The 25,000-nt window shown below is 44.9% G+C and overlaps 1 protein-coding gene across 1 annotated transcript in view; it reads left to right on the top strand.

Annotated features, from left to right (window-relative positions):
• LOC143297649 (uncharacterized) overlaps nt 1-25,000 on the top strand; it is a 324,758-nt gene that overhangs the window by 169,137 nt on the left and 130,621 nt on the right. The window contains exon 2 of the mRNA XM_076610066.1: nt 16-352. Coding sequence (XP_076466181.1) covers nt 16-352 — 337 coding nt within the window. The remainder of the gene's footprint in view (nt 1-15; nt 353-25,000) is intronic.

Here is a 25,000-nt window from a genome sequence, read left to right as displayed (position 1 = left end):
CCCTCCCTCTGACAGGACTATGCCGAGACAACCATGAACGAGCTTCTGGGCTGGTACGGCTACACCGACAAAGTGGACCAGGAGGACACAGCTCAGCTCACCCTGTCCTCCTTCCGGCGCGGGGGAGACGACGACAACCGCAACAACAACAACGACAACGACAACGACGACGACGGCGACGAGGAGGAGCAGCCTCGTCGCCCGCGCACCGCCGACGACAAGCTGAAGGTGAACGGTGACGACAAGGAAGACGACAGTGAGGAAGCGACGGAGCGATCGTCGTCGGAGAGGCGTGGCTTCGAGGCGGCGTGCTCCGAGAGCGGAGAGAGCGAGCTGGACACTGGACGACTGAGTGAGTAGTTTGTGTGGGAGGGGGTTGGGGGGGGGGGGGGGGCGTCTTTTCACTGGTTAGTGATATTTGACGGTGTGTGTGTGTGTGTGTGTGTGTGTGTGTGTGTGTGTGTGTGTTTGCATTACGTATCATTCTGTCTGTATTAGCTAGTGCTTGTCTATCTATGTGTCTGTCTCTGTCTCTGTGTCTGCGTCTGTGTTTCTCTCTCTGTGTCTGTGTCTGTGTTTCTCTCTCTGTCTTTGTCTCTGTGTCTGTGTTTCTCTCTCCGTGTCTGTGTCTGTGTTTCTCTCTCTGCCTCTGTGTCTGTGTCTGTGTCTGTGTTTCTCTCTCTGCCTCTGTGTCTGTGTTTCTCTCTCTGCCTCTGTGTCTGTGTCTGTGTTTCTCTCTCTGCCTCTGTGTCTGTGTCTGTGTTTCTCTCTCTGCCTCTGTGTCTGTGTTTCTCTCTCTGCCTCTGTGTCTGTGTCTGTGTTTCTCTGTCTGTCTCTGTGTCTGTGTCTGTGTTTCTCTCTCTGCCTCTGTGTCTGTGTCTGTGTCTGTGTTTCTCTCTCTGCCTCTGTGTCTGTGTTTCTCTCTCTGCCTCTGTGTCTGTGTCTGTGTTTCTCTGTCTGTCTCTGTGTCTGTGTTTCTATGTCTGTCTCTGTCTCTGTGTCTGTGTTTCTCTCTCCGTGTCTGTCTCTGTGTTTCTCTATCTGGCTGTATGTCTGTGTCTGTGTTTCTCTGTCTCTCTCTGTGTCTGTGTCTGTGTTTCTCTCTCTGCCTCTGTGTCTGTGTCTGTGTTTCTCTCTCTGCCTCTGTGTCTGTGTTTCTCTCTCTGCCTCTGTGTCTGTGTCTGTGTTTCTCTGTCTGTCTCTGTGTCTGTGTTTCTATGTCTGTCTCTGTCTCTGTGTCTGTGTTTCTCTCTCTGTGTCTGTGTCTGTGTTTCTATGTCTGTCTCTGTCTCTGTGTCTGTGTTTCTCTCTCCGTGTCTGTCTCTGTGTTTCTCTATCTGGCTATATGTCTGTGTCTGTGTTTCTCTGTCTCTCTCTGTTTCTGTGTTTCTCTGTCTGTCTCTGTGTCTGTATCTGTGTTTCTCTCTCTGTGTTTGTTTCTGTGTCTGTGTTTCTCTCTGTCTCTGAAAACAAGTCAAACCACAGGCCCTGCTGTCTTTGGGTTTCCAAAAGAAATCGAAGGAAGCGTAGTGAAATGAGATAGAATAAATATAGAATAAGATGAAATAAAATGAATAAAGTGAAATAAAATAAACCCGTCTATCTCTATCTCTGTATCTAGATCTGATATGGCTCAGGTGCATTCAGTTTCTTTGTGAGATTCTTAAGAAAACCAAATTGGGATATCACAGACGTTCTCAGAAGAAAACAGACCACAAAAAAGACATGTGGAAAAATATCTATATACATATGACATATAGCTCTGCAGCAGACCTTATTTTTGTTCCAGCCGACTAGATAATTCTGTGATGTTCAATTTATTACTCTTTTTGGTTGCACTGTGATATCGAGACTTTTGATCTGTATCGTACTGGACGAATTTAGACTTCTGTTGTTGTTGTTATTGTTGTTGTTGTGTTTTTCAATCGAAAAACGCAAGCGTATGTTCTTTTCTGTGTGTATGTGTGCTTTCGCTCACGCATGCGCGTGTTTGTGTTTATTCAGTGATGTTTCGCAAAGCATTCGAAGTAGAGATTGACTTTTCTTATGCAGAACCTTTAAAAGAGCATGACACGTTTGGAGCCAAGTATTGCAATGGATGAATTAGAATGAATGTATTAAACAGGTACTGACAAAAATTCAGATATGATGTTTCGGATTATGCTAAACTCTTGAAACGATGCTCTTCCAAAATTTATCGTGTGGTCCAACTTAATTAAATAATTCTACAACTGAAGATGATGTTTGATATCGCTTTGAAATGCCCAGTTCTTCATGTCTGGAGAAAAAGCAATCGTGTTCGAACTTCCGTGCAATAGTCACAATCACTTTCCTTCTTCCATCAATGAATAACAATGTTTAGCAATATTTCTGTATAGATTTGTCAAGAGTTTAAGAGCTGTTACTCTAACAACCAGCTGTTGGTTGTTGTCCATTTCTAGAATCTGTTAGAAACACATATATTGCCCCAAAAGAATTAATTTTAGATTTGAGGAAGACCAGATCTGACCCCTTACCACTTGTCATTAAAGACAAGCAAGTAGAAACCATCAGCGACTTTGAATTTCTCAGACTGATCATTTCCAACGATTTGAAATGGGAGAAAAATACGGAAAAAATTGTCAAGAAAGTACGACAGCGCCTGTACTTTCTTCGGCGCCTAAAAAAGCCAGGACGAATCACATCCAGCTTTTGGGATTTTCGAGATGCTCTCCTCTGGTCGACGGTACAGAAGTATAAGGACGAAAACCAATCGCTCGCTTCGCCAAATACTTTTGTTCCCCAAAGCAGTCAGTGCCCTGTCTCTCGAACAAATCCAGTATGATAAATAGAATTGTGCAATCAACAGCCATCTACCTGAAGATCTAGTCATCAGCCCCATCCACATGTAATATGCGGCTTCTGTTCAAACGTGTGTGTGTGTGTGTGTGTGTGTGTGTGTGTGTGTGTGTGTGTGTGTGTGTGTGTGTGTGTGTGTGTGTGTGTGTGTGTGTGTGTGTGTGTGTGTGTGTGCATTGCGTGCATGTGTGAGTATGCACAAGTTTTTTTTTATAATTTTTTTTTTTATTGATATGCACTTGTATGTATCCTAATTTCTACTGTATCTGTGTTTGTGTTTCATTTTCGATTTATGTTTGTACTCTTGTTATGTACTATCTCCCCCCCCCCCACCCCCCCAACCCCCACCCCCAAATATTCCTTGTGACCCCGGTACACTTGGTAATAAAGACATATTCTATTCTAAAATATTATATACACCCCCAATCGGCTTTAGACTGAGGTTATTGATATCGTCCGTAAATACTGATACTGTCCGAAGTCGGCCTACGTGTCTTTATTGTTGCAAAGCGTTTCAAGTAAGAGAAATCGGGCTGACTTTTTTTTCTTCTTAAAATATGAAAATGTCTGTACTCATCTATTCACAGGGGCAAAGGCCTTTGCTGAATAAACCATTCGTATTGTCGTATTGAATGTTCATCGTCTGCTCACTGTTATATGCCTTAAGTGAGTAAATTGCTTGCGTTTTTTACAGACACAATGGATGAAAAGTTACACTGCTTAGTTTACACACCCGTACACAGGAAGAATTTCTGGCTCATCTAAATAGATCACATGAAATCAGATCACCAAGTCTGAAGCTTCTCTCTGTCTCTCTCTCTTTCTCTGTCTGTCTGTCTCTGTCTCTCTTTCTCTGTCTGCCTGTCTCTCTCTTTCTCTGTCTGTCTGTCTCACACACACACACACACACACACACACACACACACACACACACACACACACACACACACACACACACACACACACACACACACACACACACACAAGCTGTTGTTAATTCCTGTTCGATGCTTCTTCTTCATCTTCTTAGGGTGACAAACGAATATCGGATCACACACACACACACACACACACACACACACACACACACACACACACACACACACACACACACACATATATATATATATATATATATATATATATATATATATATATATTTGTATTTGTATTTGTATTTCTTTTTATCACAACAGATTTCTCTGTGTGAAATTCGGGCTGCTCTCCCCAGGGAGAGCGCGTCGCTACACTACAGCGCCACCCATTTTATTTTTTGTATTTTTTCCTGCATGCAGTTTTATTTGTTTTTCCTATCTATGTGGATTTTTCTACAGAATTTTGCCAGGAACAACCCTTTTGTTGCCGTGGGTTCTTTTACGTGCGCTAAGTGCATGCTGCACACGAGACCTCGGTTCATCGTCTCATCACGTGTGTGTGTGTGTGTGTGTGTGTGTGTGTGTGTGTGTGTGTGTGCATAGAAAGAGAGAGAGAGAGAGAGAGATGTTGCTGATAGGTATGGAGAACAGTTTCCACAATAGAGACCATTACAGCCCGTGTAGAATGTAGGTGGAGACGCCCGGTCATTTTACTTGATGTCAAGAGTTTATGGAGTCCGCGATCTCCTTCCAGCAGGAGCAAGAAAAATAACTCGTGGTTTGCATTATCGCTCCATCAGAATAATGATGTTATACACACCTCATCCAATATCGCTCGTCTCTTGGCTCAATTAGCCGTTGAAACTTAAGTTTATTCGATTATATACGCGTAATGGGAAATTTTTTTCTTCTTCTTAAAAAAAGAAGAAGAAGAATATTTTGCCTGCATTTTCTTCCTTTTTACACCTTCTGTTAAGAGCTGCAGATTAAAAAAAAAAAAGTTGTTGTTAATACTGATAAGCGATTGGGCCTGGGGATATCCATTTTGGTTTCACGTTACATGGTGGGGGCTGTACCCTGTGCTTCCTTTCAAAACAAATCTTGGCATCAATCAGGCCCCCAGGGATACGGACAGCTGCCGTGTGAGCCCGGAAAGGCCAGCAGCACAATGACGCCTCTCCTAGCAAGTGGATAACAGCCGATTGTGTGAAGCGTGTGGGTTCCCCAGTCATCATCCCCGCCCAGCCTCCCCCCCCCCCCCCCTCAACGCTGAGGGAACTAGCTAGCCCCCCAACCCCACTCCCCACCCCGGCCCTGGACCCCCCAATTCTGCGTCGTAACGTGGGAGCCAGTCTAGGGACACTGCTCTAAAAATAGGTGGATAGTGTATGCCTTCTTTGAGCCCCTTTGTTTGCCAACTGAAGCCAGAGGAAGTGTTCAATGAGCCATTTTGCTACTCATGTCAGTATAGCGCGAAGCGGTGACTGCTTATATGTAGCCGACCGTTCAGCTGGTTACGATGACTGCTTCACGGTAAGCTTTCACTTGCTGGCGGCGTTAGTTAAGCTGACATTCCTGTGTGTGCCTCCACAGCAAGTTTTCGCTACGTGTCACTGCACTGTTTTCCTGTAATAACTTTAGTAAGTAAACCACTGGCAGATACCGATGAAGACACAACATTTCGCATGTCATGGGGGCAGGCATAATACGATTTCATCGAAGATACACGGTGTCAGTTCAGAATCTACCACCAGTTAGCAGACGACTTCTCAACGGACTGACAGCCGGATACGAGTCTCAGTATGGCTTCAGCTTTCGTGGCCAATGACCTATCCATCTATTTTTAGAACAATGGTCAAGGGATACCCCTCGATGCTTGCAGAATGAATGAAGGGTGACTGGTGCGGGATGGGTGACGAGTTTGGTGTGCGGGGCTGAGAGACTATGTGATTTCCAATCGGATCAGTAAAGATGCATTGTATTGTATTGTTTTTGGTTTTTTGTTGGTGTTTTTTTTTTTTTTTAAATGGTATGGTATGGTGTTGTGCTGTGTTGTATTGTGTTGCGTTGTGTTGCGTTTTATTGCATGGTATTGTTTTGCATTGTATGATACTGTGCTGTGGTGTATTGTGTTCTGCTCTGCTGTGTTGTTTTGTGTTGTACTGTACTGTATTGTGTTGTACTGTGCTGTGCTGTGCTGTGTTGTACTATACTGTGCTGTACTGTACTGTGCTGTTTTGTACTACACTGTGCTATACTGTACTGTACTGTGCTGTGCTGTGTTGTACTTTACTGTGCTGTGCTGTACTGTGCTGTGTTGTACTATACTGTGCTGTGCTGTGCTGTGCTGTATTGTGTTCTGCTCTGTTGTGTTGTTTTGTATTGTACTGTACTGTACTGTACTGCAATGCACTGCACTGTACTGTACTGCACTGTACTGCACTGCACTGCACTGTACTGTACTGTACTGCAACGCACTGCACTGTACTGTACTGTAGTGTACTGTAGTGTACTGTAGTGTACTGTACTGTACTGCATTGTACATCACTGTACTGTACTGTACTGCATTGCATTGCATTGTCTTGAACACTTCCCCTCTCCTGTGGGACTCTCAGTCCGCAGTTTCCACGATTAGAATAGCTGGACAACAGTGAGTGTGAGAGAGGGGGGAAGAAGGAAGGGCGTTGGGAGGAGGGGGCGGGGGGCGGGGGGGGGTACTCAACATCCCGCTGATTCACCCAGAAGGATTAACACGAGCCGGTAAATTGAATTATGAAACAAAAGCGAAACATTTTGTTGCTGTTGTTGTTCTGTTGAATGAAGGATCATAACGCTGGAACTGAACCCGTAGTAACCCGATCATCAACCCCCGCAACACACAATGACGAAAATATCGTCGTTTATTGCAAATTATGAACCTACCACAAATTGTGACAAAAACATCGTCGTTTATTCTAAATTATGTACCAACTACAAACTGTAATAAAAACTTGTCGTTTATTCCAAAATTTTAATTATGTCCTTACCACAAATTGTATTAAAAACTTGTCGTTTATTCCAAATTATGTACTTTCTACAAATTGTGACAAAAACCTCGTCGTTTATTCCAAATTATGTATCTGTCACAAATTGTAGCAAAAACTTAGTCGTTTATTCCAAATTATGTAGCTATCACAACTTGTGACAAAAAAAATCGTCGTTTATTCCAAATCATATACATACCACAAATTGTGACAAAAACATCGTCGTTCATTCCAAATCATGCAATTATCGCAAATTGACATAGAGTAACAATTTTACCCCCTTACAAAAAAAAAAAAAAAAAAAAAAAAAAAAAAATCATGATAACATCAGGACTGCGTTTCCCCAACAGTCTGTGAAGGTTCATGTTCCCTTTGAGCTTCTTGTATCACAGCTGGTCTGCCGAACACACAGTTTACCCCCAAATGTCTCTTTGTCAAAAACGTATGAAATCAAATGTGCACGTGTGTATTTTACAACCCATCTAACTTTCGTTTGAACCAATCCTTGGATCGCGAAATATTTGAGAAAGAGAGACAAAGACAGACAGAAAGACAGACAGACAGAGAGAACAACTAGTTTCACTTCAAAATGTCATGCATTGTGTAAAACTCCAAAAGGAATAATATTCTGGGACATTATGCAATTAGGATACGGGGAAGGATGTCTTTCAAAAAAAAAAAAAAAAAAAAGAAGTCATCTTCCCCTGAAGCGAGGGCAGTAAGCAAGCCAACAAACTATTGAAAAAAAAAAAAAAAGTAAGTAAATAAATGAATAAATAAATACAAAAGATAGATAAATAAGTTTGGCTTTCAGCATAGGCGAATGCGCATGCGCTGTAGGAGTTGGATTGCCTGGAGGCTTGATCTCTTCCCGCGCCTTTCACGTGCAGTGTCACGTCACACATCACTCACGATCCGGGAACTTTAAATTCAATCACCTGATTGGCCCGTTTTAAATGGCGGAAGTTCACGCGAGATTTTATTCAATATTTTAATGTTTCATGGGATGTTGTTAGGTTGTTCCTCCTTTTTTTTTTTTTTTTTTTTTTTTTTCGTTCTTTCTTTCTTTTCGACAATACGTTTTGAGAAGTAGCAAAATGCTGGTTAACGATACATTTAAACAAAAATGTCACGCGCGTGTTTCGCGTTTTAAGACGTGAAATTACACCTTGAAACTTATCCTCGGGCGAAGCACACTTTCGCGAGGAAATGCCCCCCGCCCGCCGCCCCCTTCCCCCCTCTCTCTATTTGTCTCTCTCTCAGTCTCTTCTCTCCCTTTCTTTCTCTCCCCTCTCTCTCTCTGTTTATCTCTATGTCTCTCTCTCGCCTCTCTCTTTCTCTCTTCTCTGTCACTGTTTCTCTCTGCCTCGTCTTTGTCTCTGTCACTGTATGTCTGTCTGTCTGTTTCTGTCTCACTCTCTTTCTCTCTCTTTCTCTCCTTCCCTCTCTCTCTCCCCCTCTCTCTCCCCCCTCTCTCTCTGTCTCTACTATCTGTCTCTCTCTCTCTCCTCTCCCTCCCTCCCTCTCTCTCTCTCCCCCTTTGTCCCTCCCACCCCAGCTCTCTCTCTCTCTCTCCCTCCCTCTCTCCGTCCCCCCACCCCCCTCTCTCACTCTCCCTTTCCTCCCCCTCTCTCTCCCTCTCCCTCCCTCTCTCTCTGTGCGAGCCGTGATGGCTGAAAGAAGACACTTCCTGTTCGTTTTTCATATCATAGCTGTAATATTTAGTTTGGTTTAGGTTTCTCCCTCTCCGGGCTTTTGTTTGTTTGTTCGTTTGCGTTTCAGGATCTGTGTGAGAAATGGAAGACATTTCCTTATCACATTTTTCTTATTTTCTTCTTTATTTTTTTGTGGGGCTGAGGGGTGGGGGGGGGAGAGGGAGGGTGGCAGGGAGGGAGGGGAAGGGTTCTCAAGGAGGGAGGTGGAGGGGCGGAGGGGGGGGTGGGGGGGCGAAGGTTAGAAAAGAGAAAGGGAGTTGAAACGGAGATGGGCATTGTTGTATGGGGAGTGGGGGGCGGCGGGGGTGGGGTGGGGGAGGATCGGGACGTTTGTTTAAAAGCTTTCCATGTAAGCGTATAGATACACACACCTCACACACACACACACACACACACACACACACACATATATATATATATATATATATATATATATCCACACGCACACACACACACACACACACACACATATATATATATATATATATATATATATATATATCCACACGCACACACACACACACACACACACACACACACATATATATATATATATATATCCACACGCACACACACACACACACACACACACACACACACACACACACACACACACACACACACACACACACACACACACACACACACACACACACACACACACACACACACGAATGATGAGAAGAAACACAACTCTCATGACAACACTGTGCATCTTGTTTATACATATTATTACACAATTATATATGTATGTATATGTATATATATATATATATATATATAAATGTGTGTGGGGGTGGGGGGGGGGGGGGGTCCGTGTAAATGTGTTCGTAATTTGTTTTATTCTAATCAAGTGATATGTGTGTGCGTGCCTGCTGGTGTGTTTATGTGTGTGCGTGTGCTTGTGATTGTGTGCGTGTGCTTGTGATTGTGTGCGTGTGTACGTGTGTGTGTGTGTGTGTGTGTGTGTGTGTGTGTGTGTGTGTGTGTGTGTGTGTGTGTGTGTCTGTGTGTCTGTGTGTGTGTGTGTGAAAGGGGGCAGGCTCTCAGTCTCCCCTAGTGGCGTGAATAGAGATCTGTCCCGAGTCCGAGGCACATCAATTATCACTTGGCTTCCAGTTTCACTGCTTGCATTTTGTTTTTGCTCCAGTTGTATTATGTGTTGGGATTGAGCAGACGGTGGGGTCGTAGTGGTGGTGTTGGAGGTGGATGTGTGTGTGTGTGTGTGTAGATGTACGTATGTGTGTGTGTGTGTGTGTGTGTGTGTGTGTGTGTGTGTGTGTGTGTAGATGTACGTATGTGTGTGTGTGTGTGTGTGTGTGTGTGTGTGTGTGCGTGTGTGTATGTGTGTGTGTGCGCGCACGCGCGTTCAAGACAAAACAAATGAAAAACAAAAAAAGACAAAAAAACTTAAATAAAAACATTTTTTTTAAAAGCCAAACCGAAGAGAACACAGCGGCCCTGTGTGTGGTCGGGTTTCTGTTGACCTCTCTATAACACCGCTGTGGGTTTGTGTTGGGCCACAGGCTGTCAGCCTTCAGCCCGGTCACTCTGGGTCAGACACAGAGAGAGAGAGAGAGAGAGGGAGGCAGGAAACACCACTTCATTTGTCTTTCATCTGTAAGATCCTGCTGCACAAACGTGCATGACTGTATTCACAGTTGAATACGATTTGTGTGTGTGTGTGTGTGTGTGTGTGTGTGTGTGAGGGGGAGGGGAGGCGTGGGGTGGGGGGGGGGGGTCGGGTGTGTGTGTGTGTGTTCATTCGTTCTTTTGCTTAACGTTTATCCACATTTATGATTTCAGACGAAAATCCATCATCTCCCCCACCCCACCCATGCCTCAAATCATCACTACTTTCCCTGATCCTCTCTCCTTAATTAGCATTTTTTTTTTTAATCTAAAAAAGGAAGAAGAATATAAACGAAATAAAATAAACTTACTAATCAACTAGTAGAATCACAACAAGGAGCGAGCTGGGCTCCAAATTATTTTGAAACACACGTTGATTATCATATAAGACATTTCTAATGGACACAGATGGAACTGCAGATTTTGTAAATGACATAGGTAAATATGGTTTAACTGTTCATTGTATGTATATATGTGTGTGTGTGTGTGTGTGTGTGTGTGTGTGTGTGTGTGTGTGTGTGTGTGTGTGTGTGTGTGTGTGTGTGTGTCCTTTATTTCCTATTGACACACACCCGACAGACCTGGAGGAATCTGGTGAGCAGTTCTGTGTGCGTCGCCCCAATGATCCCCCTCACAGAGTTGAGGGAGGAGGAGACGACGAAGGGGAAGAAGAAGAAGACGACGAAGGGGAAGAAGAAGAAGAAGCAGAAGTCTCTCTGTCTCTGTCTATGTCTCTTTCAATGTCTCTCTGTCCTTGTCTCTGTGTCTATGTCTCTCTGTCCATGTTAAAGATCCTGTAATCCATGTCAGCGTTCGGTGGGTTATGGAAACAAGAATATACCCAGCATGCACACCCCGGAAAACGGAGTATGGCTGCCTACATGGCGGGGTAAATAAATTAAAAAAAACCGGTCATACACGTAAAATGTTACATGTCTGTCTGAGTGTGTATGTGTGTGCGTCTGAAATCTGATTGAATGACACGGGAAACGAATGATGAGCGCCCAGTGGCAGCCGTCAGTCGGCTCTACCCAGGTAGGCAGCCTGTGGTGCAAATGTCCCCATGTATGTAAAGCGCTTAGAGCTTGGTCTCTGACCGAGGATAGGCGCTATAGAAGTATCCACATCAATCAATCAATCAATGTCTGTCTCCGTCTTTCTGTCCATGCCTCTTTGTCTATGACTCTCTGTCTATGTCTCTCTGTCTATGTCTCTCTGTCCTTGTCTCTCTGTCTATGTCTCTTTGTCTCTCTATTTCCGTCTTTCTGTCCATGTCTCTCTGTCTCTTTGTCTCTCTATTTCCGTCTTTCTGTCCATGTCTCTCTGTCTATGTCTCTCTGTCTCTTTGTCTCTCTATTTCCGTCTTTCTGTCCATGTCTCTCTGTCCATGTCTCTCTGTCTCCGTCTTTCTGTCCATGTCTCTATGTCTGTCTCCGTCTCTCTGGCCATGTCTCTCTGTCTGTCTCTCTATCTCCGTCTTTCTGTCCATGTCTCTCTGTCTATGTCTCTCTGTCTATGTCTCTGTCTCTTTCTCTCTACCTCTGTCTCTCTCACCCTCTCTGTCTCTCTTTCTCTGTCTCTGTGTCTATCTCTCCGTGTCTCCCTCCGCCACCTCTCTCTCTCTCTCTGAGTCACCCCACCCCCACCCCCCCCACCAAATCCCCTCCTCTCTCTTTCTCATTTCCCTCTCTCACGTGCAAGAGAAGGTAAACAGCTCATCCCATCATTTTCAAAAAAAAAAAAAAAAAAAAAAGACTCTTGGCAAAAGATGCCTGAAAAAAACCCAACATGCTAATTATACGGGTGGTAGTGATGGGAAGGGAGACCACTAGCATGAAACCCATCAAAGGCTGGGTGGGCGCCACAGGGGAACTAAGGGCGCTTCTGTCTGGTGGAATAAGAAAAAGGGGGGAAGGGTGGGAGGGGTAGGGGGGCGGGGGGGAGCGCTGATGCGTTTTGTTGTTGATGCCCTGACATTATTATATACATATTGTTTTGTTGTTGATGCCCTGACATTATTATATACATATTGTTTTGTTGTTGATGCCCTGACATTATTACATACTTATTGTTTTGTTGTTGATGCCCTGACATTATTACACACTTATTGTTTTGTTGTTGATGCCCTGACATTATTACATACTTACTGTTTTGTTGTTGATGCCCTGACATTATTACGTACTTATTGTTTTGGTGTTGATGCCCTGACATTATTACATACATATTGTTTTGTTGTTGATGGCCTGACATTATTACATACTTATTGTTTTGTTGTTGATGCCCTGACATTATTACATACTTATTGTTTTGTTGTTGATGCCCTGACATTATTACATACTTATTGTTTTGTTGTTGATGCCCTGACATTATTACATACATATTGTTTTGTTGTTGATGCCCTGACATTATTACATACATATTGTTTTGTTGTTGATGCCCTGACATTATTACATACTTATTGTTTTGTTGTTGATGCCCTGACATTATTACATACTTATTGTTTTGTTGTTGATGCCCTGACATTATTACGTACATATTGTTTTGTTGTTTTATTCCATGGTCACTTCTCATGGTATTTGGTTGTTGTTGTCTCCCCCCCCCCCCCCACCCCCCACACACCCTTTCCGTCTAATTCCTCTCTCACTCTGTTTGTTTGTCTGTCTGTCTGTCTGTCTCTCTCTCTCTCTCTCGCGAAATTTATCGCCCTAGCTTTGGATTGTCGGAAAAAGAAATTAACTTCGGAAGTTATCGAAAAAACACTGTTTCCCCGATGCCAGTTCCACAGTTTATAATTCTGAATGAATTTGTAGAAAGTTGGATGGTCGATCTTTTTATTTTCCTTTTTTTAATCTTAGCAATATATTGTATTTTATGATTTTGTTGTAGTTATTGTTTTTTGACGTTGATTCTCTTTTTACTCTTAGCAATGTGTCAATTTCTCTGTAAACCGTCGTTATTCTTTTGTTCATACATTGCCCCCCTTGGCAAAGGACAGTATTGTCAATGACAATGAAACAATGTCCGTGTCCCTCTCTCTATCTCTGTCTGTCTGTCTGTCTCTGTGTATGTCTCTGTCTCTATCTCTGTCTCTCTCTTTCTCTCTCTCACACTATCTATCTATCTCTGTGTGTCTCTGTCTCTATCTCTGTCTGTCTCTCGCTCTCTCTGACTGTCTGTCCTTCGTTCTCCCTGTCTCTGTCTCTCTGTCCCTGTCTGTTTGTCTCTTACTGTCCCTCTCTGTCTGTTTCTCTGTCTGTCTCTGTCTCTCTCACTCTCTGTCTCTACAAAGTAGGGATCCAGAAGTGTGTGTGTGTGGGAGGGGGGGCGGGGGAGGGGGGGGATGGACCTATAGAAATCCGCTATGCCATCCTTCATGCACTCACCACCCCTTCCTTAACCCCGCCCCCTAACCCCCCAACCCCCCAATCCCCCCCTCGCCCCCCCCCCCCCCCCCATCCCCCCGCCTACCTTGCAGCAGTCGTCCGACCCACGCTGCGTTCAGAGAGGACTGGCTCATTTGATGGTTCCCGGGGTCTGGTGGCCTGGGCTGGTGAGAGGCAGCAGTTAGTCAGTGCGGGACGGGAGGAGCAGCAGCAGTTGTTTTTGTGGAGGAGGGTGGGGGGGGGTTGTTTTGTTTTGTTTTGTTTTGTTTCAAATCTGTTTGGCTGCACTCCCACTTACTTCCCTGGCCCTTCTTCTGAGAGGAAATGAAATCCCCGGCTGGTGGTGGGTGGTGCCTGTCTTCTGTGGCTGTCTTCTGTGACTGTCTTCTGTGGCTGTCTTCTGTGGCTGTCTTCTGTTACTGTCTTCTGTGGCTGTCTTCTGTGGCTGTCTTCTGTGGCTGTCTTCTGTGACTGTCTTCTGTGGCTGTCTTCTGTGGCTGTCTTCTGTGGCTGTCTTCTGTGACTGCTGGTCAGTGCTGCCTGTCTCTGTGGCTGTCTTCTGTGGCTGTCTTCTGTGGCTGTCTTCTGTGACTGTCTTCTGTGGCTGTCTTCTGTGACTGTCTTCTGTGGCTGTCTTCTGTGGCTGTCTTCTGTGGCTGTCTTCTGTGGCTGTCTTCTGTGGCTGTCTTCTGTGGCTGTCTTCTGTGACTGTCTTCTGTGGCTGTCTTCTGTGACTGTCTTCTGTGGCTGTCTTCTGTGGCTGTCTTCTGTGGCTGTCTTCTGTGGCTGTCTTCTGTGGCTGTCTTCTGTGGCTGCTGGTCAGTGCTGCCTGTCTCTGTGGCTGTCTTCTGTGGCTGTCTTCTGTGCCTGTCTTCTGTGGCTGTCTTCTGTGGCTGTCTTCTGTGGCTGTCTTCTGTGGCTGTCTTCTGTGGCTGTCTTCTGTGACTGTCTTCTGTGGCTGTCTTCTGTGGCTGTCTTCTGTGGCTGTCTTCTGTGGTTGCTGGTCAGTGCTGCCTGTCTCCGTGGCTGTCTTCTGTGACTGTCTTCTGTGGTTGCTGGTCAGTGCTGCCTGTCTCTGTGGCTGTCTTCTGTGGCTGTCTTCTGTGGCTGCTGGTCAGTGCTGCCTGTCTCTGTGGCTGTCTTCTGTGGCTGCTGGTTAGTGCTGCCTGTCTCTGTGGCTGTCTTCTGTGGCTGTCTTCTGTGGCTGTCTTCTGTGGCTGCTGGTTAGTGCTGCCTGTCTCTGTGGCTGTCTTCTGTGGCTGTCTTCTGTGGCTGCTGGTTAGTGCTGCCTGTCTCTGTGGCTGTCTTCTGTGGCTGTCTTCTGTGGCTGCTGGTCAGTGCTGCCTGTCTCTGTGGCTGTCTTCTGTGGCTGCTGGTTAGTGCTGCCTGTCTCTGTGGCTGTCTTCTGTGGCTGTCTTCTGTGGCTGCTGGTTAGTGCTGCCTGTCTCTGTGGCTGTCTTCTGTGGTTGCTGGTTAGTGCTGCCTGTCTCTGTGGCTGTCTTCTATGGTTGCTGGTCAGTGCTGCCTGTCTCTGTGGCTGTCTTCTATGGCTGCTGGTCAGTGCTGCCTGTCTCTGTGGCTGTCTTCTGTGGCTGCTGGTTAGTGCTGCCTGTCTCTGTGGCTGTCTTCTGTGGCTGCTGGTCAGTGCTGCCTGTCTCTGTGGCTGTCTTCTATGGCTGCTGGTTAGTGCTGCCTGTCTCTGTGGCTGTCTTCTGTGGCTGCTGGTCAGTGCTGCCTGTCTCTGTGGCTGTCTTCTATGGCTGCTGGTCAGTGCTGCCTGTCTCTGTGGCTGTCTTCTGTGGCTGCTGGTTAGTGCTGCCTGTCTCCGTGGCTGTCTTCTGTGGCTGCTGGTCAGTGCTGCCTGTCTCTGTGGCTGTCTTCTGTGGCTGCTGGTCAGTGGTGCCTGTTTCCCTCTGAGTGTTCCTGTATTACTTGTTATGATATATTGTTCACTAAGTGCGTTGGGTTACGCTGCTGGTCAGGCATCTGCTTGGCATATATGGATTTGTCCGAACGCAGTGACGCCTCCTTGAGCAACTGAAACTGAAACTGAAACTGTTCAGTTGTTTGTTTGTTGTTGTTGTTTTGGTGTTTTTTGTTGTTCTTGTTGTTGTTGTGGTTGGGGTTTTTTGGTTTTTTTGTTGTTGTTTTTTTATCTTGTTCAAATTGTTTTTGTTGTTGTTCTCCTCCCCCTCTTCCTCCTCCTCCTCTTCCTCCTCTTCCTTTTCCTCCTCCTTCTCCTCCTCCCCCTCATCCTCCTCATCCTCCTTCTCCTCCTCCTCCTACCCTTTCTTTATCTCCGCTTTCATCGTTGTCCTCTTCCTCTTCCTCTTCCACCACCTCCTCCTTCTTATCCTCTTTCTCCTTTCGCCTTCTCCTTCTTCGTCTTTCCTCATCTTCATCCTCATCCTGGTTTTTGGTGAGGGGTCGTCGGGCTTTTCCATGTGGCTGTTCGTCAGAGGAGGTCCCATCCGAAGCTCTTTGAAGCCGGTGATTGGATTAGGGTTTGTGGGCTGTTAGTGCGCCGTTAGACGTGTCTGTTTCTCCTTGGGGGTGGATCAGTGAGAGAGACGGGTGGAGGCAGGGAGAGAGAGAGAGAGAGGGTGAGGGTGATGAGGGAGAGAAAGAGCTGGAGGGTAGAAGAGGGAAAAATGAGATGGGGGAGGGAGATTGAAAGAGAGAGAAGGAGGGCAGGGTGGGAGAGAAGGGAGAGAGAGAGAGAGAGAGAGAGAGAACGAGAGAAACACACAGAGAGAACGAGTAGGAAAAACAGAGAGATGGGGTAGAGAGAGAGAGAGAAGAAGGGGGGGGGGGGGGGCTATGGAGGGTAAGACACGCAGACAGAGAGAGGAGAAGAAGAAGAGCTGAAGTCTTGATCGTTTACTGTCTTGGTTATAAATCTGTGATGAACTTTGTTTTTGCTCTTGCTTCCGCAGTTCTGTTTTGTGAATGTGGAATCTCCTCACCCCCACCCCACCCCCACTCCCACTACCTTGTCTTCTCCATATATGGTGATGATGATTTTAGGTGACAACATCACTGACGTAACATAGACTCTTGTCTCTCCCCTCGCTCTGTCTCTCCGACTGTCTGTCTGTCTGTCTGTCTCTTTCTTCCTCTTTCTCACTCACAGTTCGGTTCAGTTACTCAAGGGGGCGTCACAGCTATCGGACAAATCCACATACGCGTCATCACATCTGCTAAGCAGATACCTGACCAGCAGCGCAACCCAACGCGCTTAGTCAGGCCTTGAGGGTAAAAAAAAAAAGAATAAATAAAAATTAGAATGAGTAAGTAAATAAATCCCAAAAGAAAGTAAAATGAAAAATAAGTCAGCAAATATACATAAAGAAGTAAAATGAAATATAGAAGAAAACCAAGACACTAGCCAAAGTCACTTCTGTATTCCTTGCTAAGTCATGTGTGTTCTCAGGGAGAGTGAGTTTGAGCAAAGGACCAAAATTCCCCCCCCCCTCCGGCCCCCACTCCATTGTGGGGCGTGTATTAACTACTCTGTCAGTAGTTAGGATTTTTTTTTTCTCAAGGCCTGAATAAGCGCGTTGGGTTACGCTGCTGGTCAGGCATCTGCTTGGTAGATGTGGTGTAGGGTATATGGATTTGACCGAACGCAGTGACGCCTCCTTGAGCTACTGATACTGATACTGATAGGATTCCCGTGTATGAACTACTCTGTCAGTGTTAGGATTCCCGTTCATTTACAGCGTATGCCCCTCCCCACCCCACCCAAAACCACCCCAAGAAAACCAAGCCCATCAGATAAATAGCACACACACACACACACACACACACACACAGAGTATTGTACTGAACATGTTACCACCTTGTGACATACACGTCAGGTTGGTATGCACGTGCAAATCGTCCCCAAATACTGTTGGGCAGAAAGAGCTCAGTGCCGAAGATACCCACGCGCGCAGTACACAGTAGTGCAGTAACGTTATAACAATGAAAGTTGTGTGCTGCGTGTACGGGTATCTTGAGATCCGCTGTATGTTGCGTGTGTGGGTATCATAAGTACCGCTGTATATCTTTAGCACCGATGTATGCTGCGTGTGCGGGTAGCCGTGCACTGCTGTATGCTGCGAGTGTAGGTAGACAATCACCGCTGTATGCTGTGAGTGTGGGTGTCACGAGCACTGCTGTATGCTGCGAGCGTGGATAAATTATACTGTGAGTGTGCGTATCTTGATCACAACTATATGCTGCGAGTGTGGGTATCTTGAGAACAGCTATATAATGCGAGCGTGGGTATCATGAACACAACTATATTCTGCTTACATGAGTATCACTGGCACCGCTACATGCTGCGTATATGGGTAACTTAAAGCGTCGCTACAAGCTGCAGGTGTAGGTATATTTCTGAGCACAGCCATGTGCTGCCTGTGTGTGTATTTTTGAGCGCTTCTCCGTGCTGCGTGTGTGGGTATCTTGATCACTGCTCACTGTGCGCGCGCGCAAGCCTCAGTTCAGTTCTGTTATTTGGAAGCATTCACTCCTTTCTGGCCAGATGAATTTTGTGGTCAGCTTGGAAACGGGGGGAGTTGCACACCTCTGTGTGTGTGTGTGTATGTGTGTGCGCACCCGCGCGCGCGCGCCTGCGTACGTGAGCGTGTGTGTGTGCGTGCCTCAGCGTGTGTGCGCGCGCGTCTGTGTGTATGTGCGTGCGTGCGTGTGTGCATGTGTGTGTGTGAGCGGCGGCTGTGCGTTCTTATGTGTGTGTGTGTTTGTGCGCGCGTGCGCGCACGCGTGTGCGTGTGTCTCAGAGAGAGAGAGAGTGACATACACACATGCATACACACACTCACACACGCACTCTCTCTCTTACACACACACACACACACACACACACACACACCTAATCACTCATTCAATCACACACACACACACACACACACACACACACACACACACACACTTAATCACTTATTCAATCACACACACACGCACACACACACACACACACACACACACACACACACACACACACACACAAAACCTGAGTTTAATTTGGAGCCCAGTTGGCTCTTTGTTGTGATTCTACTGATTGACTAGTTAGTTTATTTTATTTCGTTTATATTCGTTTATATTCTGCTTCGTTTTTTTGTTGTTTGATTGTTTTTGTTTTTTTTTTTTTTAATGCTAATTGAGGAGAGAGGAACAAGGAAAATAGTGATGATCTGAGGCATGGGTGGTGTGGGGGAGATAATGGATTTTCGTCTGAAATCATAAATGTGGATAGACGTTAAGCAAAAGAACGAACACACAAAACAAAAAAAGAAAGCAACAACAACAACAACAACAAACGAACAACAACAAAAACAAACAAAAAAAACCTGCACAACGCGGCGAAAGGAGGACTGAGGGAGGGTGGTTGGTGGTTTGGTGTGTGGGCGTGGCTAGGAGGAGAAGAGAGAGATAGATGGGGTGGGGGGTGGGGGGGAAGGGTGGCTTATGGCAAACAAAGAAACAAAGCCAGGTTGGCTGCTTTATTACTGAATGAATTGAGGCGATGACTGAGAAGCTGACTGATGGTGGTACGCCGCGACGGAACAACGGGAACGAAGGAAAGAAAGAAAGAAAGAGAGAGAGAGAGAGAGAGAAAAAAAAGAAAGATTGGGGATTACGTACACGAAAAGGAAACGTCCCCCCCCCCCACACACACACACACCCCACATCCAGACCCCTCCCCCCACCCCACCCGCGGTCTGTGTGTCAGTGTCCCAGTCGTGCTGTAAAAAAAAAAAAGTTGTGTCCGTTCTCTTCTAGCTCCTTGAAATGTGACTCCAATCCTCACCTCAACTCACCACACCCACAGCTAACTCTCTCACTAGTCCTCACGTCAACTCCACCACACCCACAGCTAACTCTCACTAGTCCTCACGTCAACTCCACCACACCCACAGCTAACTCTCTCACTAGTCCTCACGTCAACTCACCACACCCACAGCTAACTCTCTCACTAGTCCTCACGTCAACTCCACCACACCCACAGCTAACTCTCACTAGTCCTCACGTCAACTCCACCACACCCACAGCTAACTCTCTCACTAGTCCTCACGTCAACTCCACCACACCCACAGCTAACTCTCACTAGTCCTCACGTCAACTCCACCACACCCACAGCTAACTCTCTCACTAGTCCTCACGTCAACTCCACCACACCCACAGCTAACTCTCACTAGTCCTCACGTCAACTCCACCACACCCACAGCTAAGTCTTACTTTGACTTCTAACGAAGATTCTGGCGCCCTTCTTCCGAAGCACGCGCACGCTTGTAGGAGGAGGAGGGGGGTGGGGTGGGGGGGTTAGTGAAAGAGAGAGAGAGAGAGAGAGAGAGAGTAGATGGAGAGAGAGGAGAGAGAGTGAGAGAGAGAGACGGACACGGACATTGTTTTATTGCCATTGACAATACTGTCCTTTGGCAAATGGGGCAATGTATGAACAAAAGAATAATGGCGGTTTACAGAGAAATCAACACATTGCTAAGAGTAAAAAGAAAAAAAAGAAAGAAAAAAACCACAAAAAAAACCCAACAGAACGTGAGAGAGAGAGAGAAAAAAACGAAACGAAACGAATTTTTACTTCACGAGGGTAGTGGAGTAAGCACAGCTGCTTTTTTTACATCCAGCCATCAGAGAGAGAGAGAGAGAGAGAGAGAGAGAGAGAGATACAGAGACAGAGAGAACTCGGAACCTTTAATGTGAGGTCACCGACCTGAAAACATCTGGTTACACACACACACACACACACACACACTCACACACACACACAAAGCAGACCATGAACAGAAAAATGAACAACAATAAATAGTAAGGACAAACCTTTGATATAACTCAAAATAAAATAATCAGTTTATGATAATTAAAACGTACGTCACAAAGAGAGACAGAGACAGAGACCTTTAGTGTCCAAAGTTTAGCAGGGCTAATGGCATTGATGTGACAAGTTGCTGCACGAATAATCATGGAAAGACCTCAGTACAAAACCATACAAGTTAGCAAATTTATTGTAGAAGAAAACTAACCACACCTCGACCATTTGTTTAGGTTTGGGTGCTGTTAAGAAAACAGCAATGAATCAGTAGAAAAGAAAAAAAATATATACTGAAGTATCATAACACAGCTGTCTGTACTTGTTTGATCGCTGTCTATCTGTCTGTCTGTCTGTCTCTGTCTCTGTCTCTTTCTCTCTCCCTCTCTCTCTCTCTCTCTCTCTCTCTCTCTCTCTCTCTTCCGTCGACGATTATACACTTCGACATCAATACCTTGAGAGACAGGCAGAAAGACAAAGTAACGGACAGAAAGACAGACATTTACAGAGAATCCAGCTCTCTCTGTGTGTCTCTGTCTCAGTCTGTCTTTGTCTCTGTCTCTGTCTCTCTGTCGGTCTCTGTGTGTGTGTGTGTGTGTGTGTGTGTGTGTGTGTGTGTGTGTGTGTGTGACTATCTATCCACCTCTCACTTTCTCTCTGTCTCTTTGTCGCTGTCTCTGAATATCTGTTTCTGCCACTTTATTGCGCTCCTCTTCTCTTTCACACACACACACACACACACACACACACACACACACACACACACACACAGTCTGTCTGTCTGTCTGTCTGCCTCTCTCTCTCTCTCTTTCTTTTTCTCTCCCTCTCTGTCTGTCTGTCTGTCTGTCTGTCTGTCTGTCTGTCTCTCTCTCTCTCTCTCACTCACACACACACACACACACACACACACACACACACACACACACAGAGTCTGTCTGTCTGTTTGTCTGCCTCTCTCTCTCTTTCTTTTTCTCTCCCTCTCTGTCTCTGTCTCTCTCTCTCTCTCTCTCTCTCTCTCTCACACACACACACACACACACAGAGTTTTAAAAAAAAAAGAAGTAGGGGGAAAACGTGCTGGCTGCCACAATGGGAAAGGAGGGGTTTTCACGTTTCCAGCTCAGGTAGGTTTCGATTTATTTTAGGGTGTGTCTGTGACAGAAAATTGGGAAAGCTTCTCCATAGACGACCGAGGCAGGTTTTGGAAAGGGAGAATTGATACAATTAACCAGTTTGGAGAGGATGGGAGGGGCTAATGAGTTTGAAAGGAAACAAAAAAAAAAAAGAAAAGGAAAACAGAGAAAGAAAGCAATCCTTCACAGACACACGCTCTCACGTGTTGGGGCGCACCTACTTATATATGCCTGCATGCACGCTCGCGCGCATGTGCGTAGAGGTAGACATTCGCACGTTTACACACGCGCGCGCACACACACACACACACACACACACACACACACACAGCACACGGGCATGAGAGAGAGAGAGAGAGAGATTGAGAAGACAAAGATTTTAATGTCCATTCAGCGTTACAACGCCCATCAGACAACGGGGCAAGAAACAACATGCATTCTTGTGAACATCTCAAGTCATTTGCATGGTCATTTGAACTATAAACACCGACGTGCACGCACGCTTTCAGACAGAAACGAATTCATTCACACACGCTCACTCTCGCGCAAGGTCCCGAGCGCCAAGTCGCAACCATCCCTGTCTGAACCCCCCTCACCCCCCAAATCCCCTCCCCACCCTAGATTGTCACACACACACACACACACACACCACACACACACACATCCCACATACCCACCCATCCTCCTCACCCACAATCACACACACACGCGCACACACGCGCGCGCGCACGCGCGCGGACAGGGGATCATATTGAGCCGAATTCATAGAACGTTAAATGCTGTCACAATTAATAATATCAATTTTCTTTTTTCTTACTTGCATTGCTTTTGCAATGAATCCCGCTAATTCTTTTAGAAAAAATACTTTGTTACATGAAAGAATGTTTGCCACACTGTTTTGATCAGGAACACCGGTGAACGAGTCCAGTTTTGAACAGTTTTTCCTTATGTCACTGTAAGTAGTACAATGAAACAAAAAATGAACTTCATCTTCTAATCCGTCTCCACATGATGGATATTTAACATCTGACAGATTTTCGTTATCAACTAAGAACCATCTTTTACAACTTTTTAGACCACTAACACTGAGACGAAATCTGATAAGGTTATCTCCGAGCCACTTTTTTGTGAAACATGACAAATACTTTTCTGCCTGAAAAACACTTTTGAAAGAATTAAACCATCGGTATTTGTCATTACTCTCCATCTCCGAATGCCAATTTTGCTTGCTACATGAAATAAGTCTGTCTTTAAATTCTAAGATAAAACTAGACTCGCATCCGATGCCCTGGCTTAGCCATACAATCCCAAAGCCATTTTTGATAGGAGATTTTTAACCTTCGATACCCAATTATAATGGCCACATTCGTGTTGAAACAAAAGAATTTCGTCTGCCTGCCTACACAGTCTGAACATTGGAAGCGAAACTAATTTCAGCCAATATCTAATACATTTCACTGATGTGTGTGTGTGTGTGTGTGTGTGTGTGTGTGTGTGTGTGAGAGAGAGAGAGAAGAGAGAACACTGAACACTGAACACTTTAATGTCAATAGCTTTACAGCCCTAATGACATGGGGGTTCATAATACAAATAACAACATGCATCAATAGTAATAATATTGATGAAAACCAAAATCCAAAACGAAATCAATCAATCTGTGCGACTAAGTGCAGTTCGACCATCCATTCAAAGTACTGTGATGTAGAGAGAAATAAAAAACAAAAACATATATAAATATATATAAGAAATATTTTCCATATGAGAATGACAACACAGATTTCAATTTTCGCAAGGAACAACACCTAATACTATTTTATTGTTGTTGTTTGGTTTGTTTTTCGTCGCATGTTATTCGCTTCGGCAATATATTTTGCAAGTGACTGTAGTGAAGTTTCCTGATTTAGATTAAGCACTCCAAAAATATCTTCATTATTTGCTAAATTTGTTTTAAATGCAACACATTTTTCTCGGATATCGTCATAAGCTTTACAACTAAACAAAAAATGTAACTCATCCTCCCTTAAATGAACGCACATCGGACAAGGGGAGAGTAACGAGGGCTCAGTTTAAAACCACTTTTTGTAAGCATTCAACCCAATCGTTCTCGATCTAAATCTGGCGAGACTTGTTCGATGCCACTTGTTTGTCACGACTGTGATGAATTTTTCTGTTTGAAATATACATTTAAAACTATAAAACCATCTATATTTCTCAGTGCTTTCCATTTTACAGTGCCAATTCTGTTTATATGAAGCAATTAGCCTATCTTTGAATTCTGAAACAAATCCTTCTTCACATCCAACTCCCTGACACATCCACACAATCCCAAATCCATTTACAGTTAATGTCTTCTTTACAAGATATACCCAGTTTTCCTTTCCTCTCTCATGTTCATTTACTAACATTTCATACGCCTGCTTACATAATCTCGATGTGGGTAGCCTTATCAATTTTAACCAATATTTTATACATTTCACACATGATTTAATATATAATGGGTATCTACCACTTTCTCCATATAATACAGTATTTGAAGCATGTAATGGAGCATTTAAGAAACGTTTAATAGCTAATGTATGTACTTTTTCTAAATCTTTGATATCAGAAAGTCCCCAAATTTCGGCGCCGTATGTTGTCATTGGTTCTATTTGAGTTTTAAAAAGTTTCCAAAATATGTATGAATCTATCGAGCCTAATTTACGTAAACACCTTAAGATTTCTATAACCCCCTTCTTCCCCTTCCTACAGATCTCTGCTGCTGTCCTTGTCAAACTCAGCTTAGTTGTAAAAATCATACCGAGATATTTGTAAACATTAGTTACCATCACTTTGTCAGTGCCATAGTGCCATCTTTCATGTCTGGATAGGTAACCACCTTTTCTAAACACAAGAGAGAGAGAGAGAGAGAGAGAGATTCGCAAATTTTAATGGTTGGGTCTCAAGCCTGTAAACCTTGGTGCACGAAAAAGAAGTGGCTTGTAAAGAAGATAGAACTAACTCACAAACTGACAGCGATATCTTCTTCTTATTGCTTCAGAGAATGAAATACACACATTTCCAACACCTCTTTAACACTTATGGAGAGAGGGAGATACGGATACAGATGATTTATCCATAACGCTAAATAAAATGAACATGTGATGCACGGTTTGGGTGTCCTTGTTTAAAGCCTGCTTGATGTTCACCGGTTATACAATTTTCCTTAATCTATTCTTGTAAGTAATTACATATAATGGAGCTGTCAAGTTCACTGCTCACATCACTGAGAGATATACCTCTGTGATTATTAACATTATTGACATCATCCTTTTTGAATGATGAGAAGGGGGGGGGGGAGAGAGAGAGAGAGAGAGAGAGAGAGAGAGGGAGGACAGAGAGACAGACAGGCAGACTGACAGAGAGGAGTCTTAACAGACGAGCGTTACAGACGTAACAGTGTTACAGACGTAACAGGGTGTAAGGCCGCTCGTGTGGCAGTAGGTCGGGGGACTAGGACTAGGGGAGGGGAAAGAGGGGGCTGAACGGGGGGCGGGGTGGGGTGGGGATGGAGGAGGAGGAGGGTTCTAACT

Source organism: Babylonia areolata, chromosome 23 (assembly GCF_041734735.1).
Source record: "Babylonia areolata isolate BAREFJ2019XMU chromosome 23, ASM4173473v1, whole genome shotgun sequence".
Classification (NCBI taxonomy): Eukaryota; Metazoa; Mollusca; class Gastropoda; order Neogastropoda; family Buccinidae; genus Babylonia; species Babylonia areolata.
The sequence above is the reverse complement of the archived record's forward strand: the minus strand, read 5'-3'. Positions and strand labels throughout refer to the sequence as shown.